The sequence below is a fragment of the Bufo bufo genome, chromosome 6 (assembly GCF_905171765.1).
Source record: "Bufo bufo chromosome 6, aBufBuf1.1, whole genome shotgun sequence".
Classification (NCBI taxonomy): Eukaryota; Metazoa; Chordata; class Amphibia; order Anura; family Bufonidae; genus Bufo; species Bufo bufo.
This window is the reverse complement of record NC_053394.1, coordinates 164,623,836-164,642,080: the sequence shown is the minus strand read 5'-3', so window position 1 is coordinate 164,642,080 and position 18,245 is coordinate 164,623,836. Positions and strand designations below refer to the sequence as shown.

Here is an 18,245-nt window from a genome sequence, read left to right as displayed (position 1 = left end):
CCTCCAGGCGAGGGGGAAGAATCAGAGTCATCCGAGGATGGATGCTGCTGCGTACGCTGCCTCTTAACGATCGAGCGTCCTCTGTGGGGGGCACGGGGAGGTGGAGCGGTGCTAACCACAGGATCAGTGGCCGCCATGCGTTCCATAAAGGCCATGGCCGCGCGCGAGACTTGGGCCAAGTCCGTGGCCACCCTAGATATGGCAGAGGCCCAGGAGGGCTCCGAAGAGGAGGTGGAGGGACTGGGCTGGATTGTTGGAGGGGGAGGAGGAGGATGATCCTGTACTGAGGCAGGGCAAGAGTCACAGGATCCTGTAACCGATAGTGGCAGGCAGCATACCTTACAGGATCCCAGTGGGACCTGAGTTGCCGCTTTTGATTTTTGGGGGGCCCCAGGTCTAGGCATGATGGCGACAATCCCGGAGTCAGGGTCTCCCAGCTTTGCAGAACGCTAAAGTCCTACCGTGACCTGAAAGGAGCTGGAGGAGCAGCCAAGCGTGGAGAAGCGCTGAGTTAAAGCGGAAGCGCTGGAGCAGACGCGATAGGCTCCGCCCCCCAGTAGTCACAGACCGAGCAAAAACCGCGCGCGGGAAATTTAAAAAGGCTCCGAAAATGGCGTCCACCGCCAGCTAAGGGGTTAAAAAGCCCTTCGCGCAAACGGGAAGGGGCGCAGCAGCAAGACGCTGCGACTAATCACAGCCCCAAGAAGGAATCCCTCCTCCCTCTCAATCCAGCAGGCCCACCCTGATACACAGGCAAGCCCCAAAGAACCGCGTCACACAGCTAGTACGGGGGGGAGGGGGAGATTGCAGGAGAGCCGTTGTACTTATGTGAGTTCTGCAGTCTTCACCCTCTGTTCCGGACCAGCAGGGTCACCTCTTCAGTCATCTGGCACAAGGAGTGGCAGTGATCTGGAAAGAGGGCAGGACTAGGTGACCCTGGATCTGGTAGGCCCCCGGAGCTGCAGGTCGAGCCCGGTTCCACTTAACTTCTGGGGGGAAGGGGAGGTAGCCGGGGACGTCCATTCGACCCCGGCGCTCGCTCCACTGAGAGACCAGGGACGCACATGCAACCCTGCGTCCTCTATTGAGAAAAAAACAAACAGGAGAAGAGGAAAAACTACAGGGACAACCCTGCAGGAGCAGGAGTGTCACCTCCTTATCAGACACTAAGCTAAAACTGAGGTCCTCCTGTTGGAGCACAGGGGTATAGCCAGTGGAGGAGGAGCTATCTTTTCTTATTTGCATAGTGTCTCCTCCTAGTAATGGCCTAAGCCAGTGGTGGGCAAACTTTTTTGTCAACTGAGCCAAATATCGCCAAAACCACAATTGAAATTTCTTTCGAGAGCCACATTTTTAAAACCTAAAATATTGCGTCAACAGTACCAGTGAGGACTATTAGGGCTCATGCACACGACCGTGTGCCCGCCTTTGCCATATTGCAGGCCGCATACGGCAGGTCCGCAATACACGGACACTGGCCGTGTGCAGCCCGCATCATGGACCCATTCACTTCAGCATGCGCTACTTTTTTGCGGTGCGGGCAGTCGGATGCGGATCGCGAACCCCATTCAAGTGAATGGGTCCGCGATCCTCATGCAGCTACCCCATGGTCTGTGTCCGTGCATTGCGGACCACTATTTGCAGTCCGCAGCACAGGCCCGGCGCCCTTACATTCGTGGGCATGAGCCCAGAGTGTGTTTTTACATACTTTTATATGTACTTTCTTTTATTTGGATCTTGATTATTATTTCATTTTATCTTTTTATTAAACTTGTCTGCAGATGTGGATGACGCACTTATGGGGGATATCTGTGGATGACGCATTTATGGGAGATATCTGTGGATGACACATATATAGCATAAGATGCTATATATGCGTCATCCACAGATATCCCCCATAAGTGCCCTCCAGTAAGTAAAGTAATGTATTAGTGGGGGGAAGGGAGGAGGCAGGGACACTTGCGGCGTGGCCGGTGCAGCGCCCGGCGCTGTGCACACACCGGGGGCAGCTCCTACCTCTCTGCTGCAGGACATTTCGCTCCTCCTGAGCGGCGGCCTCTTCACCACTCCTCACATGGCCGGTGTTCTGCCGAAAGTCCGCCCCTGCCCGCCCTTCTGCTGCTGTGCGCAGCGTGACATCTCACCCTCAGTCATGCGCCTCCTGCCCCGCCTGCCTGCTTCATTCATAAAGTGGAAGCAGACAGACGGGGCAGGAGGCGCATGACGGACATTTTGCAAGCAGCTTGAGTGGCGCGATATGGCTGAGCGGCCGCCCACCCGAACCAAAGAGCCGCATTGAAGGTTCTAAAGAGCCGCTTGTGGCTCGCGAGCCGCACTTTGCCGACCACTGGCCTAAGCTATACCCATGGTCTGTGTCCACCAATGGAATGGGCGAGAAATACGGGTATATATGTTTTTTAACAGTTATATATTGTGGACATAAAAGGGTCTCTCCAAGATCCAATGATCAGGGGGCCGGGCACGGTTTAGAAATTCCCCTTAATAGAAGAGCAGAAGGGCAAGTGTTTTATATGTAACCTGTTGTGTATTCAGTTATAATGTGTTTTTGGTGCATTGATGCTTATGTTCACTAGAATATATGTTTGGGTCTTGTACCTCTTTAATAAAGATTATATGGTGCTTGAAAAAAAAAAGAAAGATGAATCCAGGTTCTGTTTTGGATTTGGCGATGGTCAGGTTTCAGTATGGCTCATGATGAGTGCTACAATTCTGCCTTTCCTGCGGAGCGACACACTATCCCAACTGCTGGTGTGATAATCTGAGACGCCATCGCATACAACAGTAGGTCAGCCCTAGTAGTCATACAAGGGACATTAACAGCTCAGCGATATTTGTAAAACATCGTGAGGACACGTGTTGCCTCTCATGGCAGGATTTCCAGCTGGATAATGCCCGCCAAACATAGCTGAGATTTCCCAGGAATGTCTTCACCAAAATTACAACACTTCCTTGGTCTGCCTGGTCACCACATTTATTGCCAATCAAAAATGTATGGGCTCAGCTGGGACCCCAGCTTCAGCAACCTACGAGTGTGCAGGATCTACAGGCCCTGCTGCAATATCAGTGTGCAAAGGTGCTGCGGGATACCATACATAACCTGTATGCCTCCATGCCCAACTGTATCTCATCGAGTACCCAGGCTAGACGCAGCCCAACATGGTTCTATAGTACAGTTTTCTCCAACAAACCTCCTTTTGCTGTATATCATCATTATATTTACATACAGAAAGTTTCATTCAATTCCAAAAACTTCTTGGTGTGTTTTTTTTTTGTCAATGAGTGTCTAATATAAATGTTGAGTGACTTCCTTCCTTGTGCAAAAAATTTCTCATTTTTCTACTGATGTGCATATTTTAGGCACGGTTTATGCACAGCCCACTTAATATTTACGTAAATATTTTTTGGTTGGTGCCCATTTTTGTATATTTGATTAAAGTGGCTGCTCAACAGACATGAGTGGTCATCCACAGATTATAATGGACCAAACATGAGACCCCCAAAGAAAGCTCAGGAGTCAACAGCAGAAAAAGTCGCAAATTGCTGCAAAAAGCGACAACTGGGCTGGGAAAGCAGTCTCACCATTGCGCGCAGCGGTATTTATCTGGCCAATTCTCTGCATATTTGCCAGGTTGCGGCCAGATCTCCGCTGGTCACAATTATAATTAATGTGCCTCAATGGCATACATGTAGCTTCCGGCAATGCTGGATACAGAGAATCGGCAGGCTATTCCCTGCTGGATCTCCACAATGCTAGTGTGAAACTAGCCTTATAATTGTAAAGTGGAAAATAAAATTAAGAGTATGATTACAGTAACAATGTTATACAACTTGTTGTGCTGCAATGGTATTCAGATACACATTAGACCATCAAGTAACAGTCTGTTGCAGCTGTTAGGAGGCGCTGCAGCAGCTGTGGTTTTTGAGATGCTGTACCTAAAGAAACAGAGCGCTACTAGGAGATCCTCAGACTATGCAGAGGGTAATCTATCACTTGGTAGCCAAGATCACAGCTAGTAGTACAGTCCCTACTAAGAGACGAAGGCATGAAGAGAAGAACTACACCAGTACATCTGCTGTCTCCAAGTAAGGACCAGATAGTCTCTTTAAGGCTGTGTCTTGAGCTGTTTGTGCCATTATCATAATCTCGCCCATTAATAGATCTATACAGGCACTAGGGTTGCAACGAGTACTCGATTAAATTAAGTAATTCGACACAAAAAAATCCTCGATGCAAAATTCGTTTGTGTGACGTGACCACGGAGCGGGAGTGAAGCGCTTGCTATTACTCCCGCTCCGTGGTCTCCCGCTGGCCCGCAACACAGGAAAGGATTAGATACAGCAGTAAACTCCATCTGCTGTAAGGACCTTCTGACTTCATAGTGTCATGTGATACTGGAAGCCTCAATCTAGGGCCATGCGCCTCATAGTACATACCATCATATATTTCCCATGTTTCTATACCTGGAGTCGGCTTCAAACCCACGTGACCTTGTGATATCACAAGCTCCTTTCTGTGCATGGAGTTCAGACAACCGATAGAGGCGCTCCTCAGGCACTATCATGTGACTTGTGAGCGCACGCGCAGTTCTGGCAGTCGGGCGCACGTACGCTAGTCGACTGTTGTCGGGCAGCAGAGGCCGAGTCACAGCAACTTCCAGCGCAGACCATCAGGTAAGGCCAGGATATCGGTGGACCGGAAATAGACGGAACCAGGAGTGCATATGACTAGCTGCAGCCCGGGATGTACTGTGTCCCCTGTGTACTCTGCCCCGAGCCCGTATACACCACCCGGTATGAAGGGTAATCCACAAGTCCACTGCCTATAGCGGATTATAGACAGTGTATAGGTGATTACATACAGTCTATAAGTGATTATACACAGCACAAGGGGGAACGGAGCTGATGGCACTGGGGGGAACTGATGCACTTGGGCTGATCGCACAGGGGGGGAACAAAGGGTGTTGGGGACTGATGGCAGGGGGTTTGATGAGTTTTTATAAAGAAAAACAGTCTATTAATTTTTTCTTATTAGAGTATTCGATTAATCGTAAAAATAATCGGTAGAATACTCGATTTCTCAAATACTCGTTTACTGCAGCCCTAACTAGCACCATGTGTAGGTTCACCATGGAATAAGCACCACAGAGTAGTAGTTCTAGTATTAAAATTTATGATATTATACAAGCAATTGACGATGTCCAGACCTACACTGGGAGCAGAACAGCCTGACTACACCAGATGGAGGCCTCATGAGTGATGATGGGAATGTGCAGACTCCAGTCCTACCATCAGCACATGATAATAAGAAATGTAGGCATCTGTAACTCCTCATCTCTTCCTCTGCTGTCCTCTCATGTCCTTCTTCATCCTGCCATCCACCACTTTAAAGTGGCCTTTGACTCCAGCTGGGCGGCGCATTTTCTTTCCACCACCTTTCTTGGCCACTACATAGGTCACTTGACGTTTCTCCTTTCCGAGACCTGCCTTTTTATATACACTGAAAAGATACGGGATAGCAAGGAGTCATAAACGGAGACACAGAAAAATGGCACCTTAGCAAACAAACATACACAAGGCATAAAAACACGGTTTGTGCCATTAACTAACTATCTCTCATTCCTCCTTGGATGGTTGGTCTTTTTTCAAATTTATCTCAATTTGCAGTTTTCTCTCATCTCCCATGCTTGAATAGTACATCCTGGTTTGTCATGTGACTGCTGTCCCATCATGCCTTAGGGCATGTGTTCCTTGCACTGCACATACACAGATCACAGAAAATGGATACAGCCCATTAGATCATGGTTACTAGTGATCTGTATACACAGATATGCAAAGAATGAAGATTATGTCTTTTCTGCATGCTACCTCTGCCCAAGGAGTCCCTGTGACATCAAGGTTTCCCTACAACCATCTGCAACACAGAATCTTCTGCATTCCAGGACATGGAATTCAATAGGAGTGCTGTGTTTAAAGGGGTTCTGCACTTTACCGCCGGCCCAGTGACGTCACGACTAGTATCACTGGCCTGGGCGGGGCTAAGCTCTGTTCACCTGAATGGAGCTTAGCCCCGCCCAGGTCAGTGATACTAGTTGTGATGTCACTATCCAGAGGATAGATCATCACTTTAAACAAAGTGCAGAACCCCTTTAAGGGTTGTACACAGTTCCCTGTAACAGTTCTGGATTGGACTGTCACAGTTGATGGCATAATGCAGGAGCTTCACACAAAAGAGCAGGTACTCTAGCATTGGTCACGGTTTACATGTAAGCAGAAGCTCTAACTTGGACAATTCAACTTTAAAGAATACTTCAGGCCAGGGAGTGATTCCCTTATATAATGATAATGCCAGATTCTCTCTGTATGTAGGACCAAAGGGAAAATAAGAGGAGTTTTGAAAAACATGGCTGCTTTTTCCTAGAGACAGCACCACTCTTGTCCATGTCTGTTAATGCAGTTTTATCCTCTTCTCCCGAATGGACCAAGCTGCATTACTAGGGCCAGACTATGGACTTGATGAGAGAAAGCAGCCATGTTCTTATAATCTCACACAACTAAATCTCAAAATGTAGGAGTGTAGGAAAGGGTGAGTTACCTGCGCAGCTGAGCCGCTTTCTCTCTCTCCGAAATGTCAATCGTGTTAACTACAGCTTCTGCCTTTTTCTTGGCTTGTTCCATCTTTTTCAACATCTGTGACAGAAGAAAACAGTGAATTCAGTGGGAAGTCCAGAAGTTAAAGGGGTTCTACAAGACTTGTTCTCCAGAAGCAGTACCACTCTTGTCAAAGGGCTGTGCCTGGTATTACAGCTCAGAGATATTTACAAGGGATTTAACTACAGTACCGTGGACAGGAGAGAACCTTTTTGTAATTGTAGACAGCCCCTTTAAACTAAAAACAGGGGGATACAATACACTAAGGACCTATGCCAAGCCTCACCCGTCTTCGTTTTCTAGCCTTCGCTTCTGCAACCTTCTTGATTGGCCGAGCATTAAGTTCTCTCTGTCTTCTACGATACTCATCCATCGTTTCTCGGCTCACAGGAATCTGAACATCTCGATGTTTCTTTTCTTCAGAGACAAACCAATCTGGGAGGTAGTCTTCAGTATCATTGAATGCTCGCCTATATGGAGACAGAGAATGAAATTGCAAAGCTTGGCCATATATTAGGATTCATTCTGCCAGAAAAAGGACCCACCTGTTAAAAGAGTTGTCAATCAGATCTCTGGTAGCTTTTTTTGACGTGGCAATGACTGTTCCAAGAGCGAGGCCTTCTGGATCCAAGACTCGGGAACGTTTCACTGCATGGAGAGAAAAAGAAGCCTGGAAAAATGCCCATAACCATAAGTAAACCTACAATCTGTAATATAGAAACCCCAGGAGTGATTCCATAATATACTTTTAGGCTGTTGGGAACATATGCTATTCCACTGTTATTCTTCCTGGAAAGGTCTGACTATACAACTTGGCAGGGGCATTGCCAGGCCAAAACCCTAGCCCTGGATGTTTTGGCGAGGCTGAAGAACATCATGACTGTTGTACATTCAAATGTGCAACAGAATATTGTTGCACGGCCAAGGAGCCAATGGCTCCCTACAGTATTATGGTCTAAAGTCCAGATTTTACATTTCCAGCATGTCTTTAAAAATTTGCCCAAGCAGAAGAGGATAGATGTTCTAAAATAATGAAAGAATGTTTAAATACTCTTCCGATCAGTGCTGCCACCTCTGGCCTGTTTTTACTTGTCTGCGGTGACATGGCTGTAAACCCCATGTCATGGCTGCGGGTGATTATTGGTCTCAGTGGTATACAGGTAGACGCATGTAACATATGTACACACACACAGACACATACAATTGTGCTCAACCCTACAGTGGCCTTACTCATGCCATACCAACCTGGCCGTTCTACAGGAACCACTTCAAAATCGTCTTTCTCTTCAACTGTTCTTTTTCCGAACTTCTTCTTCATAGATTGAATATCCCTAGGATTGTGGAGGAACCCATACTCCGTTACTCCCATACAACATATGGCTGTTACATACAGTCATCCAGTGTAACCTCACCTCTCATCATCACTACTGTCACTGTCTGAGTCGCTTCCATCTTCTGCTCTTCCATCCTGCTTAGTCACCTCAGCCGGTGGTTCAGGATCTGCCACTTTATTGCTTATGCCTGAGGAGGTTTCTTCTGTATTTTTGTGTTTTTTCTTAGGTTCTTTCTTCCCCTTTGTTTTTGTTCCTAGAAAATGACAGCATGGTATCAAAACTTTCATCTCTGGATTATCATTCGAGCAGGAAGACTTCCATACGGTGCAGGAGAATGCAATCTAGTGTTCTCTGTAAGCAGCTATTGCCTGTGCACAGACCTATGTTTGGATGACATTAGTAACTCTGCACTTCTATAAGCGGTCTGGTCAACTTACCACTATCAGTCTCCTGTAAAATCTTTGTCTGCTTGATTTCCATCTCCTCATCTGCATCGGAATGTAGAACAGATGAAAAAATGCCCTAAAAACATAATCCACAAATAGTTAGGAACAGGCCACGATTTTAGTGAAGCATCTTATCACGTGCACAGTCACACACTGCCTCCATGTGCATGAAGTAAGGCTACACTGCTCCTTTAGCTCCACGTTCAGGGACTGAAATCATAGAATTGCCTCATCTTTCCTTGTTGCCCATAAAAACCCATCACCCTGAGCTTTCTTAACACTGCTCTAGAAACATGAAAACAGCAAAGTGATTGTTCTTGACTCCTAATAAATGAAGCCCAAAGAGCAAAACCTGAAAGGGTTAAAAGATCAGAGAAATAAAGGCTAGTTCCTTTTCCCCAAAAACTGTGCCACTCTTGTCAATAAGCTGGCATGAAAGCTCAGCTCCATTAAGTGAGTGGGCTGCAATACCAGACAGTCTACAGGCAAGAGACCTCTCTCTGTCTGGTCCCATACAATTCCTAACCATTTTTGTAACAGCAAAGTTGACTTGACCTTGACTTAAAGGGTTGTCGATTCTTACTACTGATGACCTATCCTCAATATTGACTTCTCATACGAGCGCTGCCTTCCCTGCTCGGTTTACCTGATCGCCGCAGTAGTTGCAATCAGTGTAATTACAACTAAGACGTCCCCATTCACTTCTATGGGATAGATCTGTCCTACTCACTTGAACAGACGGCTCCGTCCCATAGAAGTGAATGGGGACGCCATACTTGTAATTACACTGCAATTGCTGAGGTGAGCGGGTAAACAGAGCAGAGAAGGCAGTGCTTGTAGGAGCGCTGTCTTCTTTTCAAACAGCTGATTGGTGGGGAGGCCTGCTGAGGATAGGTCATCCATAGTAAAAAGCGGACAACCCCTTTAAGAGGTCCTTAACAATATAAAAAACTGAAAATGGAACTTGTTATAGAACAGCTATTTCTACAATTAATGGAGAACACAGTAGTTCCACAGTAGTCAGTCCCCTGCCAGTAGGGGGACACCAAAACAAAGTTTTAGCTCCTCCTGCCAGCAGAGCTAACCAGTTTGAACACTAGCAACAGGAGCAGTAAAGACAGGCCAAATAGAAAGAAACCGGAGATGGTTTGGAACCTAGAAACTGGTGGGCTGCTCAGCAAACCGTGAAAGACCCAATAGAGAACAAACAATGCAAGCCAACTGCTGTGTCCCCCATTGAACTCAGTGAGAAAGAGATTTTATTGGCAAGTACAAAAAAAATATAAAAAAAATCTCACTTTCTCACTCGCGTCATTGGTGGACAAAGGGAGGAGCCAAGCTAACGGACGCCTAGAGCACAGGAAAGCATCCCCGGATGGAGGTATGCACCCGGTAAGACCACGTAGCCTCATTACACAACTGGAGAAAACCCTTGTATCATTCCGTCAGCGAGACAGAGATGGATGAGCCCCTGGAGGAGAGTGCCAACCCATCACATGGGGCTTGGATAGAAAGAAACAATCTAAAGGAATTGAGGAGAATTCTATCTTGAAACCGGTTATTAAAATCTTGAGAACCCAGGCGTCGTCTATGCGGGACCGCCAGACATCCTGAAAAAGAAGCAGTCTGCACCATTTGGGTGGGAGTGTCCCTTCATGCTGATGAGTGCCTGTTGGAGCTGGATAGGGATGGTTGGGATAACAGTGAGAGCATTATGTCAGTGTTATCTAATACATTCGAGACCTCTAAGGGTTACATAGCATCATAAATCAATATAATGCTGTACGACCCGTCAGTGCTAGAAGTTCAGGATGGGAGCTGCGCTGTGAGTCAGCAGCGTGACACTTTCTCGTCTGAAAGCGGCCTAAGAAGAACCGCACAATCCAAATTCACCAACCTTTCCAAACCACAGGTTTTTATCTCTTTCTTCACGGTCTGATTTTTCTTCCAGGGATAGTAACAGGGGGTTTGTCTTGTCCTCATCCTCTGGTGCCTCTGCAACTAAAACTGGCTTCCTGGAGAAAAGGAAATTGGAAGTAAAAAACCAGTACAAAAACAAAGTTTAAAAAACGAGATTTTTGTATAACTTACCAGTAAAATCTCTTTCTCGCTCTTCCTTGGGGGACACAGGAAACCTTGGGTATAGCTCATCTCCATAGGAGGCGTGACACTAAGTGAAAGACTGTTAAGCCCCTCCTCCAGCAGCTATACCCTCAGCCTGGAGCGAGCGACTACCAGTTATGTGCCCAAGTAGTTAAAACAAAGGCAAGGATCAATCAAATTAACACCAACAAGTCAAAACTCCCGTCAGGGCAACCAAAACAATGGGTGGGTGCTGTGTCCCCCAAGGAAGAGCGAGAAAGAGATTTTACTGGTAAGTTATACAAAAATCTCGTTTTCTCGCCCAATTCCTTGGGGGACACAGGAAACCTTGGGACGTTCAAAAGCAGTCCACAAATAGGGAGGGACCACAACCCAAAGTGAATTAAAGCACCATAGGCATTAAGGCACCGCCGCCTGCAAGACCAGGCGGCCCAAAGCAGCATCCGCCGATGCATAAGTGTTCACCTTGTAGAACTTGGTGAAAGTGTGCAAAGAAGACCAGGTGGCCGCCTTACACAATTGTTCAGCCGAAGCTCGATTTCGCTGAGCCCAGGAAGCCCCGACCGCTCTGGTAGAATGAGCGGTAACACCAAAGGGCGGTTCCCTGCCCTTAGCACTGTAAGCCTCAGCAATAGCCATCTTGATGAAGCGGGCAATAACCACTTTAGATGCCGCCAGCCCCCTGCGCGGACCCTCCGGAACCACAAATAGAGAATCCGAGCGCCGAAAGGGTCTAGTTACATCCAAGTAGATCCTCAGAGCCCTAACAACATCCAGACGGTGAAGATCCCGTTCCCGAGGATGAGACGGGGACGGGCACAGAGAAGGAAGGATAATATCTTCATTCAGGTGAAAAGCTGACACCACCTTCGGAAGGAAATCCGGAACCGGGCGGAGAACCACCTTGTCCTGGTGAAAAACCAAGAGGGGTTCTACGCAAGAAAGTGCCGCCAATTCAGACACACGCCGAAGAGACGTGATGGCTACGAGGAAAAAAACTTTGCAAGACAACAAGCGAAGGGAAACCCTGCGCAAAGGCTCGAAAGGAGAAGATTGGAGAGCCGTCAGCACAACATTAAGATCCCAAGATGGAACGGGAGCGCGATACGGGGGAGCATAGTGAGCAACCCCCTGCAGAAAAGTCTTAACTGGACCGAGCGGAGCCAGAGGTCGCTGAAAAAGGATCGAAAGCGCTGAGATCTGACCCTTTAGGGTACTGAGACCCAAACCCAAGTCCAGACCAGACTGCAAGAAGGATAAAATCGTGGGGAGAGAAAACCGAAGGGGATGAACATCTAAGGTCTCGCAGAAGTTCAAATAGGCCCGCCAGGTTCGGTAATAAATCCTGGACGATGCCGGTTTACGCGCACGAATCATGGTACGGACCACGTCAGCAGAAAACCCCCGCCGCGTTAGGACCGCGGTCTCAATAGCCACGCCGCTAAACGTAGCGACCCTAAATGCTGGTGGAAGATCGGCCCTTGAGAGAGGAGGTCTTCTCTTAGAGGCAGAGGCAAGGGGGCGTCTGCCAGGAGCAACATAAGGTCGGCGTACCAAGGACGACGAGGCCAATCCGGGGCTATTAGGATCGCAGGCGTGCCCTCCGCCGCGATCTTCCGAAGGACTCGTGGAAGAAGAGGCAGGGGCGGAAAAACGTAGAGGAGAGAGAACTCCGTCCAGGGAAGGACGAGCGCGTCCGCGCCGTAAGCGTCCGGATCCTTGGTTCTGGCCATGAAGGTGGGGAGCTTGTGGTTGAATCTGGAGGCCATGAGATCCACGTCCGGACGACCCCAACGGAGGCAAAGAGACTCGAAGACGTCGGGGTGCAGAGACCACTCGCCCGGGTCGATCGTCGTCCGGCTGAGGAAATCCGCCGCCCAATTGTCCACCCCCGGGATGTAAATGGCCGAAATGGCTGGAACATGAACTTCCGCCCAGCAAAGGATTAGAGACACCTCCCTCATTGCTGCCGCGCTGCGAGTGCCCCCTTGATGATTTATGTATGCCACAGCCGTGGCATTGTCCGATTGGACACGAACAGGGTGACCCTGAAGCAGCGAAGTCCAATGCCGGAGTGAGAGGAGAATCGCCCTCAGCTCCAGAACGTTGATCGGCAGTTTGGACTCCGATGGAGACCAAGTGCCTTGTACGGACCGAGGAGGAAACACCCCCCCCCAACCCCGCAGACTGGCATCGGTGGTAATCACCAACCAAGTTATCGGTAGGAAGGACTTCCCTTGGAGAGGGGTCCGTAACCACCAGAGTAGAGAGGAGCGAACCTGGGGGGGAAGGGGAAAGTGCTGATCCAGACTTTCCTGGGACTTGTCCCATGCGGACAGAATGGCAGTCTGAAAGGTGCGGGAGTGATACTGCGCGTAGGGGATTGCTTCGAAACAGGATACCATCTGTCCCAAGACCCGCATGCTGAACCGGAAGGAAGGACGGCGGTGGTTCAGAAGGCTCTGAACCGACCGATGAAGGAGCTGGCGCTTCTCTGACGGAAGCCGAACCTCCGCTGCATCTGTATCCAGCAGCATCCCTAGAAAGATCAGTTGCCTGGATGGAACAAGAGCGGATTTGGGAAGATTGATAATCCAACCGAACCGGCGTAAGGTTTGTAGCGAGAGGTCCACACTGGCAGATGTCAGTGACAGAGAGGGTGCCTTGATAAGGAGATCGTCCAAATATGGAAGAAGAAAAAACTCCCCTGGAACGAAGTAAGGCGAGGACAGGGGCTAGGACCTTTGTGAAAACGCGAGGGGCTGTCGCCAGCCCGAAGGGGAGGGCAACGAACTGGTAGTGGTCGGACCCCACTGCAAAGCGCAGAAAGCACTGATGACACCGAGCGATTGGAATATGAAGGTAGGCGTCCTGGATGTCGATAGAGGCCAGGAACTCCCCTTTTTCCAGAGAGGCCACCACCGACCTGAGAGACTCCATCCGGAACCGCTGAAGACGAAGGAAACGGTTTAACCGTTTTAAATCCAGAATGGGACGAACCGAGCCTTCCTTTTTGGGGACCACAAAAAGGTTCGAATAGAACCCTTTGAATCTTTCCTCCATAGGAACCGGAGCGATGACCCCCTTGTCCAGAAGGGTACGAGTGGCAGTAAAGAAATCGGCCGCCCTTTGGGGATCTCGAGGAACCCGGGAGCGAAAGAACCGAACTGGGGGGAGGGACGCAAACTCGAGTTTGTACCCGGAAGACACCACCTCGAGAGCCCAGGCGTCGGAGACGTGCGTCTGCCAGAAGTCCCTGAACAGGAGGAGACGTCCCCCCACCCGGGTGGGTGGGGGCGCACCTTCAGGTAGGGTTCTGCTTGGTCGCGGGAGGACGAGCAGGCTGTGACTTGCGCCAGGAGGGCTGGGTCCGAAAAAAAGGCTTCTTACGTCTGTCTTGGACAGGGTTAGAGGATGGACCTGAAGTGGTGCGAGGTGTGGGAGCTCTGCGGGAAGACCTGAAGCGAGAAAAGGTGGGACGGCCTCGAGTGGTGCTCCTAGTCCTTGATTGGGGAAGATGTGTACTCTTCCCTCCCGTGGCTTCAGAGATGATTTCATCCAAGCGGGCCCCGAACAATCGAGAACCAGTGAAGGGAAGGCCAGTAAGAGACCGCTTTGACGTGGCGTCCGCCGTCCAAACCTTTAACCAAAGCTCCCTTCTAGCCGAAACGGCCAGGGCAGATGAACGGGCTATAAGAGCCCCCGCATCCAGGGATGCCTCACAGACAAATTTTCCGGCTTGAACGATAAGTTGGGCCAGAGCGCGGAGGTCCTGAATAGGGACGTCGGATTCAAGCTCCTGATCCAGCTGAGACGCCCATTCTGAAACCGCTTTTCCAGCCCAAGCGGAGGCAAAGACCGGCCTGAGGGCGGAACCGGAGGCTGCAAAGATACCCTTTGTAATGGCCTCTATCCGGCGATCTTCCGTGGATTGTAAGGAAGAACCATCTGCAACGGGAATAGCCGTGCTTTTGGACAAACGGGCCACAGGGGGGTCGACTTTAGGTGGTGACGCCCAGTTTGTAATGCAATCCGCCGGGAATGGATAACAGATATCCAACTTCTTAGGCGGGGTAAAACGGGCATCAGGACGGGCCCAGGCCTTAGAAACCACCGACGAGAAGTCAGCGTGGAGGGGAAAAACCGCAGACGCCTGTTTTTGGCGAAAAAAGGAAACACTGGCCTTTTCAGAATTAGGAGGGTCATCGTGAATCTTAAAGGTATCACGGATATTGTTAATAAGATGGCCCACAGCAGAAGCCAGCTTTGAAGGCAAGGCCGAGTCCATCTCCCAATCAGAATCGGCTAGTTCCCCTTCAGAGGGCATATCCTGTAATGAGGAAGGACCCGACTGAGGGCGCACCCTTGGGGGTGATACCGAAGCATCCGAGGATGATAGGTGCTCCGCCCTGGACCGCTTCTGGAGTTGACGGACTCTGGAGGTGTCGCCTGGAGAGAGAGACTCAGACGGGTCAGCTAAGGTAGCGGACCCGGAGGGCCCAGCAGGGGAATTATCCAGCTGCGGTAAGGGCAATGTATCTGCAAGGCGGCCCACAACATTAGTGAGACTGACCACAGCCTGGGAAAGGGATCTAGCCCAGTCAGGGGGATCCAAGAGGCCAGGGGGTGACACAGCAGATGGCGGACCCTGTAATGGGGCTTTGCAAGCCGAGCAATGCGGGTCAGGCTGCCCTTGAGGAAGGGGTGCCTTACATGCGGTGCAGGTATGATACCAAGGACCAGCAGGCACTGAGGGGTCAGACATGTTGGCTGGAAGTAATATACAAAAACGTCCAGGCCAGAGGGCTGCAGTGCTGGAAGGGGTCAACAGTCCTACCAGGTCACAGTGGGAGCAGACGGCACAGCAGCGGCAACAGCAGCGGCAACAGCAGCGGCAACAGCAGCGGTCCTCAGAGCCCTGAGGTAATCTGTCCTGAGAGCAGGCAGGCACGAAGAGGAGGCGGGGCTAGTGAGGAGCGGGAAGAAAGACGTCCGCCCCTTGACTGAAGCCTAACATGTACAGTGGAACGGAACGAAGCTCCGCCCACCGATAAAACTTCTCGCGCGCGCGCGCGTGATTCAAAATATTACATGCCGCCGAAACCCCACAGAATAATGTCCCCCGTTCACTTCCATATAAGTGGAGGCGAACGCACACCAGTGGCCGGACAAGAGCGTGCGCTTGTCAGAATATCAGCCGACAGTTGAACACAGCCGCAGTACACGTGTGCCTGCTATCCAGCAGCTGATAACGAAAAGGCGGCCCACGGCCGCCGCACCTGAGGTAAAACTGCGCTGTAACCCTCCCCCACGAGCATCGCTCCGCTTTTGCCCATACACAAAGGAGCCGCAGGACTCACAGCTAAGAGAGCTGTAACTTGTAACTGACATGAAGGTCAGGCAGAGGGGACAGCAGCATCAGGCCCTAACGGGGGGGGGGGGAGGGGGGAGGGGGTAGAACGGCTGCACAGCCACCTCACCATCGACGTTTTCACCCTCTGTCCATCCAGCAGGGACGCCCCTTCAGCCACTGGCACCGAAGTGGCAGGGAGCTGGAGAGGGGCTTGCAGGTGGGCGACCCTTGTGCTGGCGGGATGCAGGGGAGCTGGGCTGCCCTGGTCCTCCTTTTCTTCTGTGGGGGAGGCAGCAGTGCGGATAACCGGCACTGGCGCAGCTCAACCCCGGGAAAACAGAGAGGTCTAATGCGACTCTGTTGTCCCTGTTGAAAAAAGGAAAAAAAGTTGAAAATAATAAAAGAGAAAAAATAAAATCTTTAGCAAAGACAGCTCTGCAGTGCAGAGAGTGTCTTGCCTCCTTGACACTAAGCAAAAAACTGGTAGTCGCTCGCTCCAGGCTGAGGGTATAGCTGCTGGAGGAGGGGCTTAACAGTCTTTCACTTAGTGTCACGCCTCCTATGGAGATGAGCTATACCCAAGGTTTCCTGTGTCCCCCAAGGAATTGGGCGAGAAAGTATGATATTAAGATAGTTACTGTACCTTGTTTGTGGTAACACTTTTTCTCGCTTTCTCACTTCAGACAGGTCTTCCTCATCCAGGTCACTGGCTAGTGATATTTCATCATCCTCCACATCCTCAAGGTCTGAGAGACATATATCTCCATCATTAGGGTCACCATATGACACCAGTGTGTCTGCTGCAGCCATGTCTCCACGTGAAAGGGTCTGTAATAGCTAAGAGAACCAAAACACGGTAAGCCATAGTCATAAAGGAAGTTTTGGGGAGGAGCATGGCCGAGGATTTTAGGGGCAATTGTCTTCATGGACACTAAGCTAATAAATTACACAGATAATATATATATGTGCATTCCAAGAAGAATCACATTGACAGTCTGAGTGATGAGATCAAGATCATATGCCTGGAATGTCCACCTTAAAATATACAGAATTTGTCAGCTCCGAGCATTAGTTTTATCCTAATGCATTCTGAAAGGAGAGCATTCCGTTCAGGATGCATCAGGATGTCTTCAGTTCAGTCTTTTTGCCATTTCAGGACGGAGAAAATACCGCAGCATGCTACAGTTTTCTCTCCGGCCAAAAAGACTGAACACTTGCCGGAATGCCGGATCCGGCATTAATTTACATTTAAGTGTAATAGTGCCGGATCCGTCATTAAGTGTTATAGCAAAACGGATGCAATTTTTTTTATACCGGATCTGTTTTTTCCGGATGACACCAGAGAGACGGATCCGGGATTTCAATGCATTTGTCAGACGGGTCCGCATCAGTTTGACAAATGCCATCAGTTTGCATATGTTTTGCCAGATCCGGCAGGCAGTTCCGGCGACGGAACTGCCTGTCGTTATCCTATGCCGCTAGTGTAAAAGTACCCTAAGCCGTGTATAGTGTAAGTGATGCAGAGTTCGGTTATGTAATTTTTATCTTCATACTCACATTCTGAAGCTGTGCTCCCACGAACCAGCAGTGAAATGAATCGAGAGGACTCCTGTGCTCACGCACATAATGGAGAGGACTCTAAGAGGAGGCCTCTCAATGCATTTTACTGCTGGTTTGTGGGAGCACAGAGTTGGAATGCAACTGAGCATGAAGATAAAATTTAATCGGACGCACCATCACCTACAACATACACTGCTTACTCTAGTTTGTGGGATGTTTTGGAGCCGACAGACTCCCTTTAAGACTCCGAATTACAAACACAGCCACATATTAGAGAATTCTGTCTCCAAAATTGTGTGCCCTGTATGCTAATGAAAGGCAGTATATCACTAGGATCAGGCCTCTCGTTTGACCTGTCCAGCTTTGTCTGGATCCCTGAAGTCTCTAATGAAATCCTGTGCATGCTAACTCTGGAGCAGAATCTTTGTAACTTCTATGGGGCATTAAAGGGAGTGAATCTGCAGCTGTGCCACAGCAGGTTGCTAACACGCACGTGAAACACTTTGTATGTATTGGAGGAAGCAACACGCTGTCCATTAAGTGAACGGTGGTATGACTGTCTATCAGCCTGACATTCAAAAACTTATACTTAATTAGCTACTGTATGTCTCACAGAAAACTCTGGCTAATAGATGGGGTCCTAAATGGTGGACAACTCTGCAGCAAGAAATGTGATGGAAATGCCATGGTTTCCAGAAATAATGTGACGTACGTTCTAAGATCATGGATCAATCATGTATTAAATGGTAATCCACTGACTTCCAAGGGAAATGTGGACAA

The 18,245-nt window shown here is 49.4% G+C and overlaps 1 protein-coding gene across 1 annotated transcript in view; it reads right to left on the bottom strand.

Annotated features, from left to right (window-relative positions):
• Positions 1-5,168: 5,168 nt before the first annotated feature.
• FTSJ3 (FtsJ RNA 2'-O-methyltransferase 3) overlaps positions 5,169-18,245 on the bottom strand; it is a 40,496-nt gene continuing 27,419 nt past the window's right edge. Inside the window, exons 14-22 of the mRNA XM_040436650.1 lie at positions 16,549-16,742; positions 10,347-10,464; positions 8,441-8,525; positions 8,082-8,256; positions 7,915-8,000; positions 7,215-7,317; positions 6,956-7,139; positions 6,614-6,708; positions 5,169-5,518 (exon numbers count right to left, since the gene is read on the bottom strand). Coding sequence (XP_040292584.1) covers positions 5,350-5,518; positions 6,614-6,708; positions 6,956-7,139; positions 7,215-7,317; positions 7,915-8,000; positions 8,082-8,256; positions 8,441-8,525; positions 10,347-10,464; positions 16,549-16,742 — 1,209 coding nt within the window. The 3' untranslated portion in view covers positions 5,169-5,349. The remainder of the gene's footprint in view (positions 5,519-6,613; positions 6,709-6,955; positions 7,140-7,214; positions 7,318-7,914; positions 8,001-8,081; positions 8,257-8,440; positions 8,526-10,346; positions 10,465-16,548; positions 16,743-18,245) is intronic.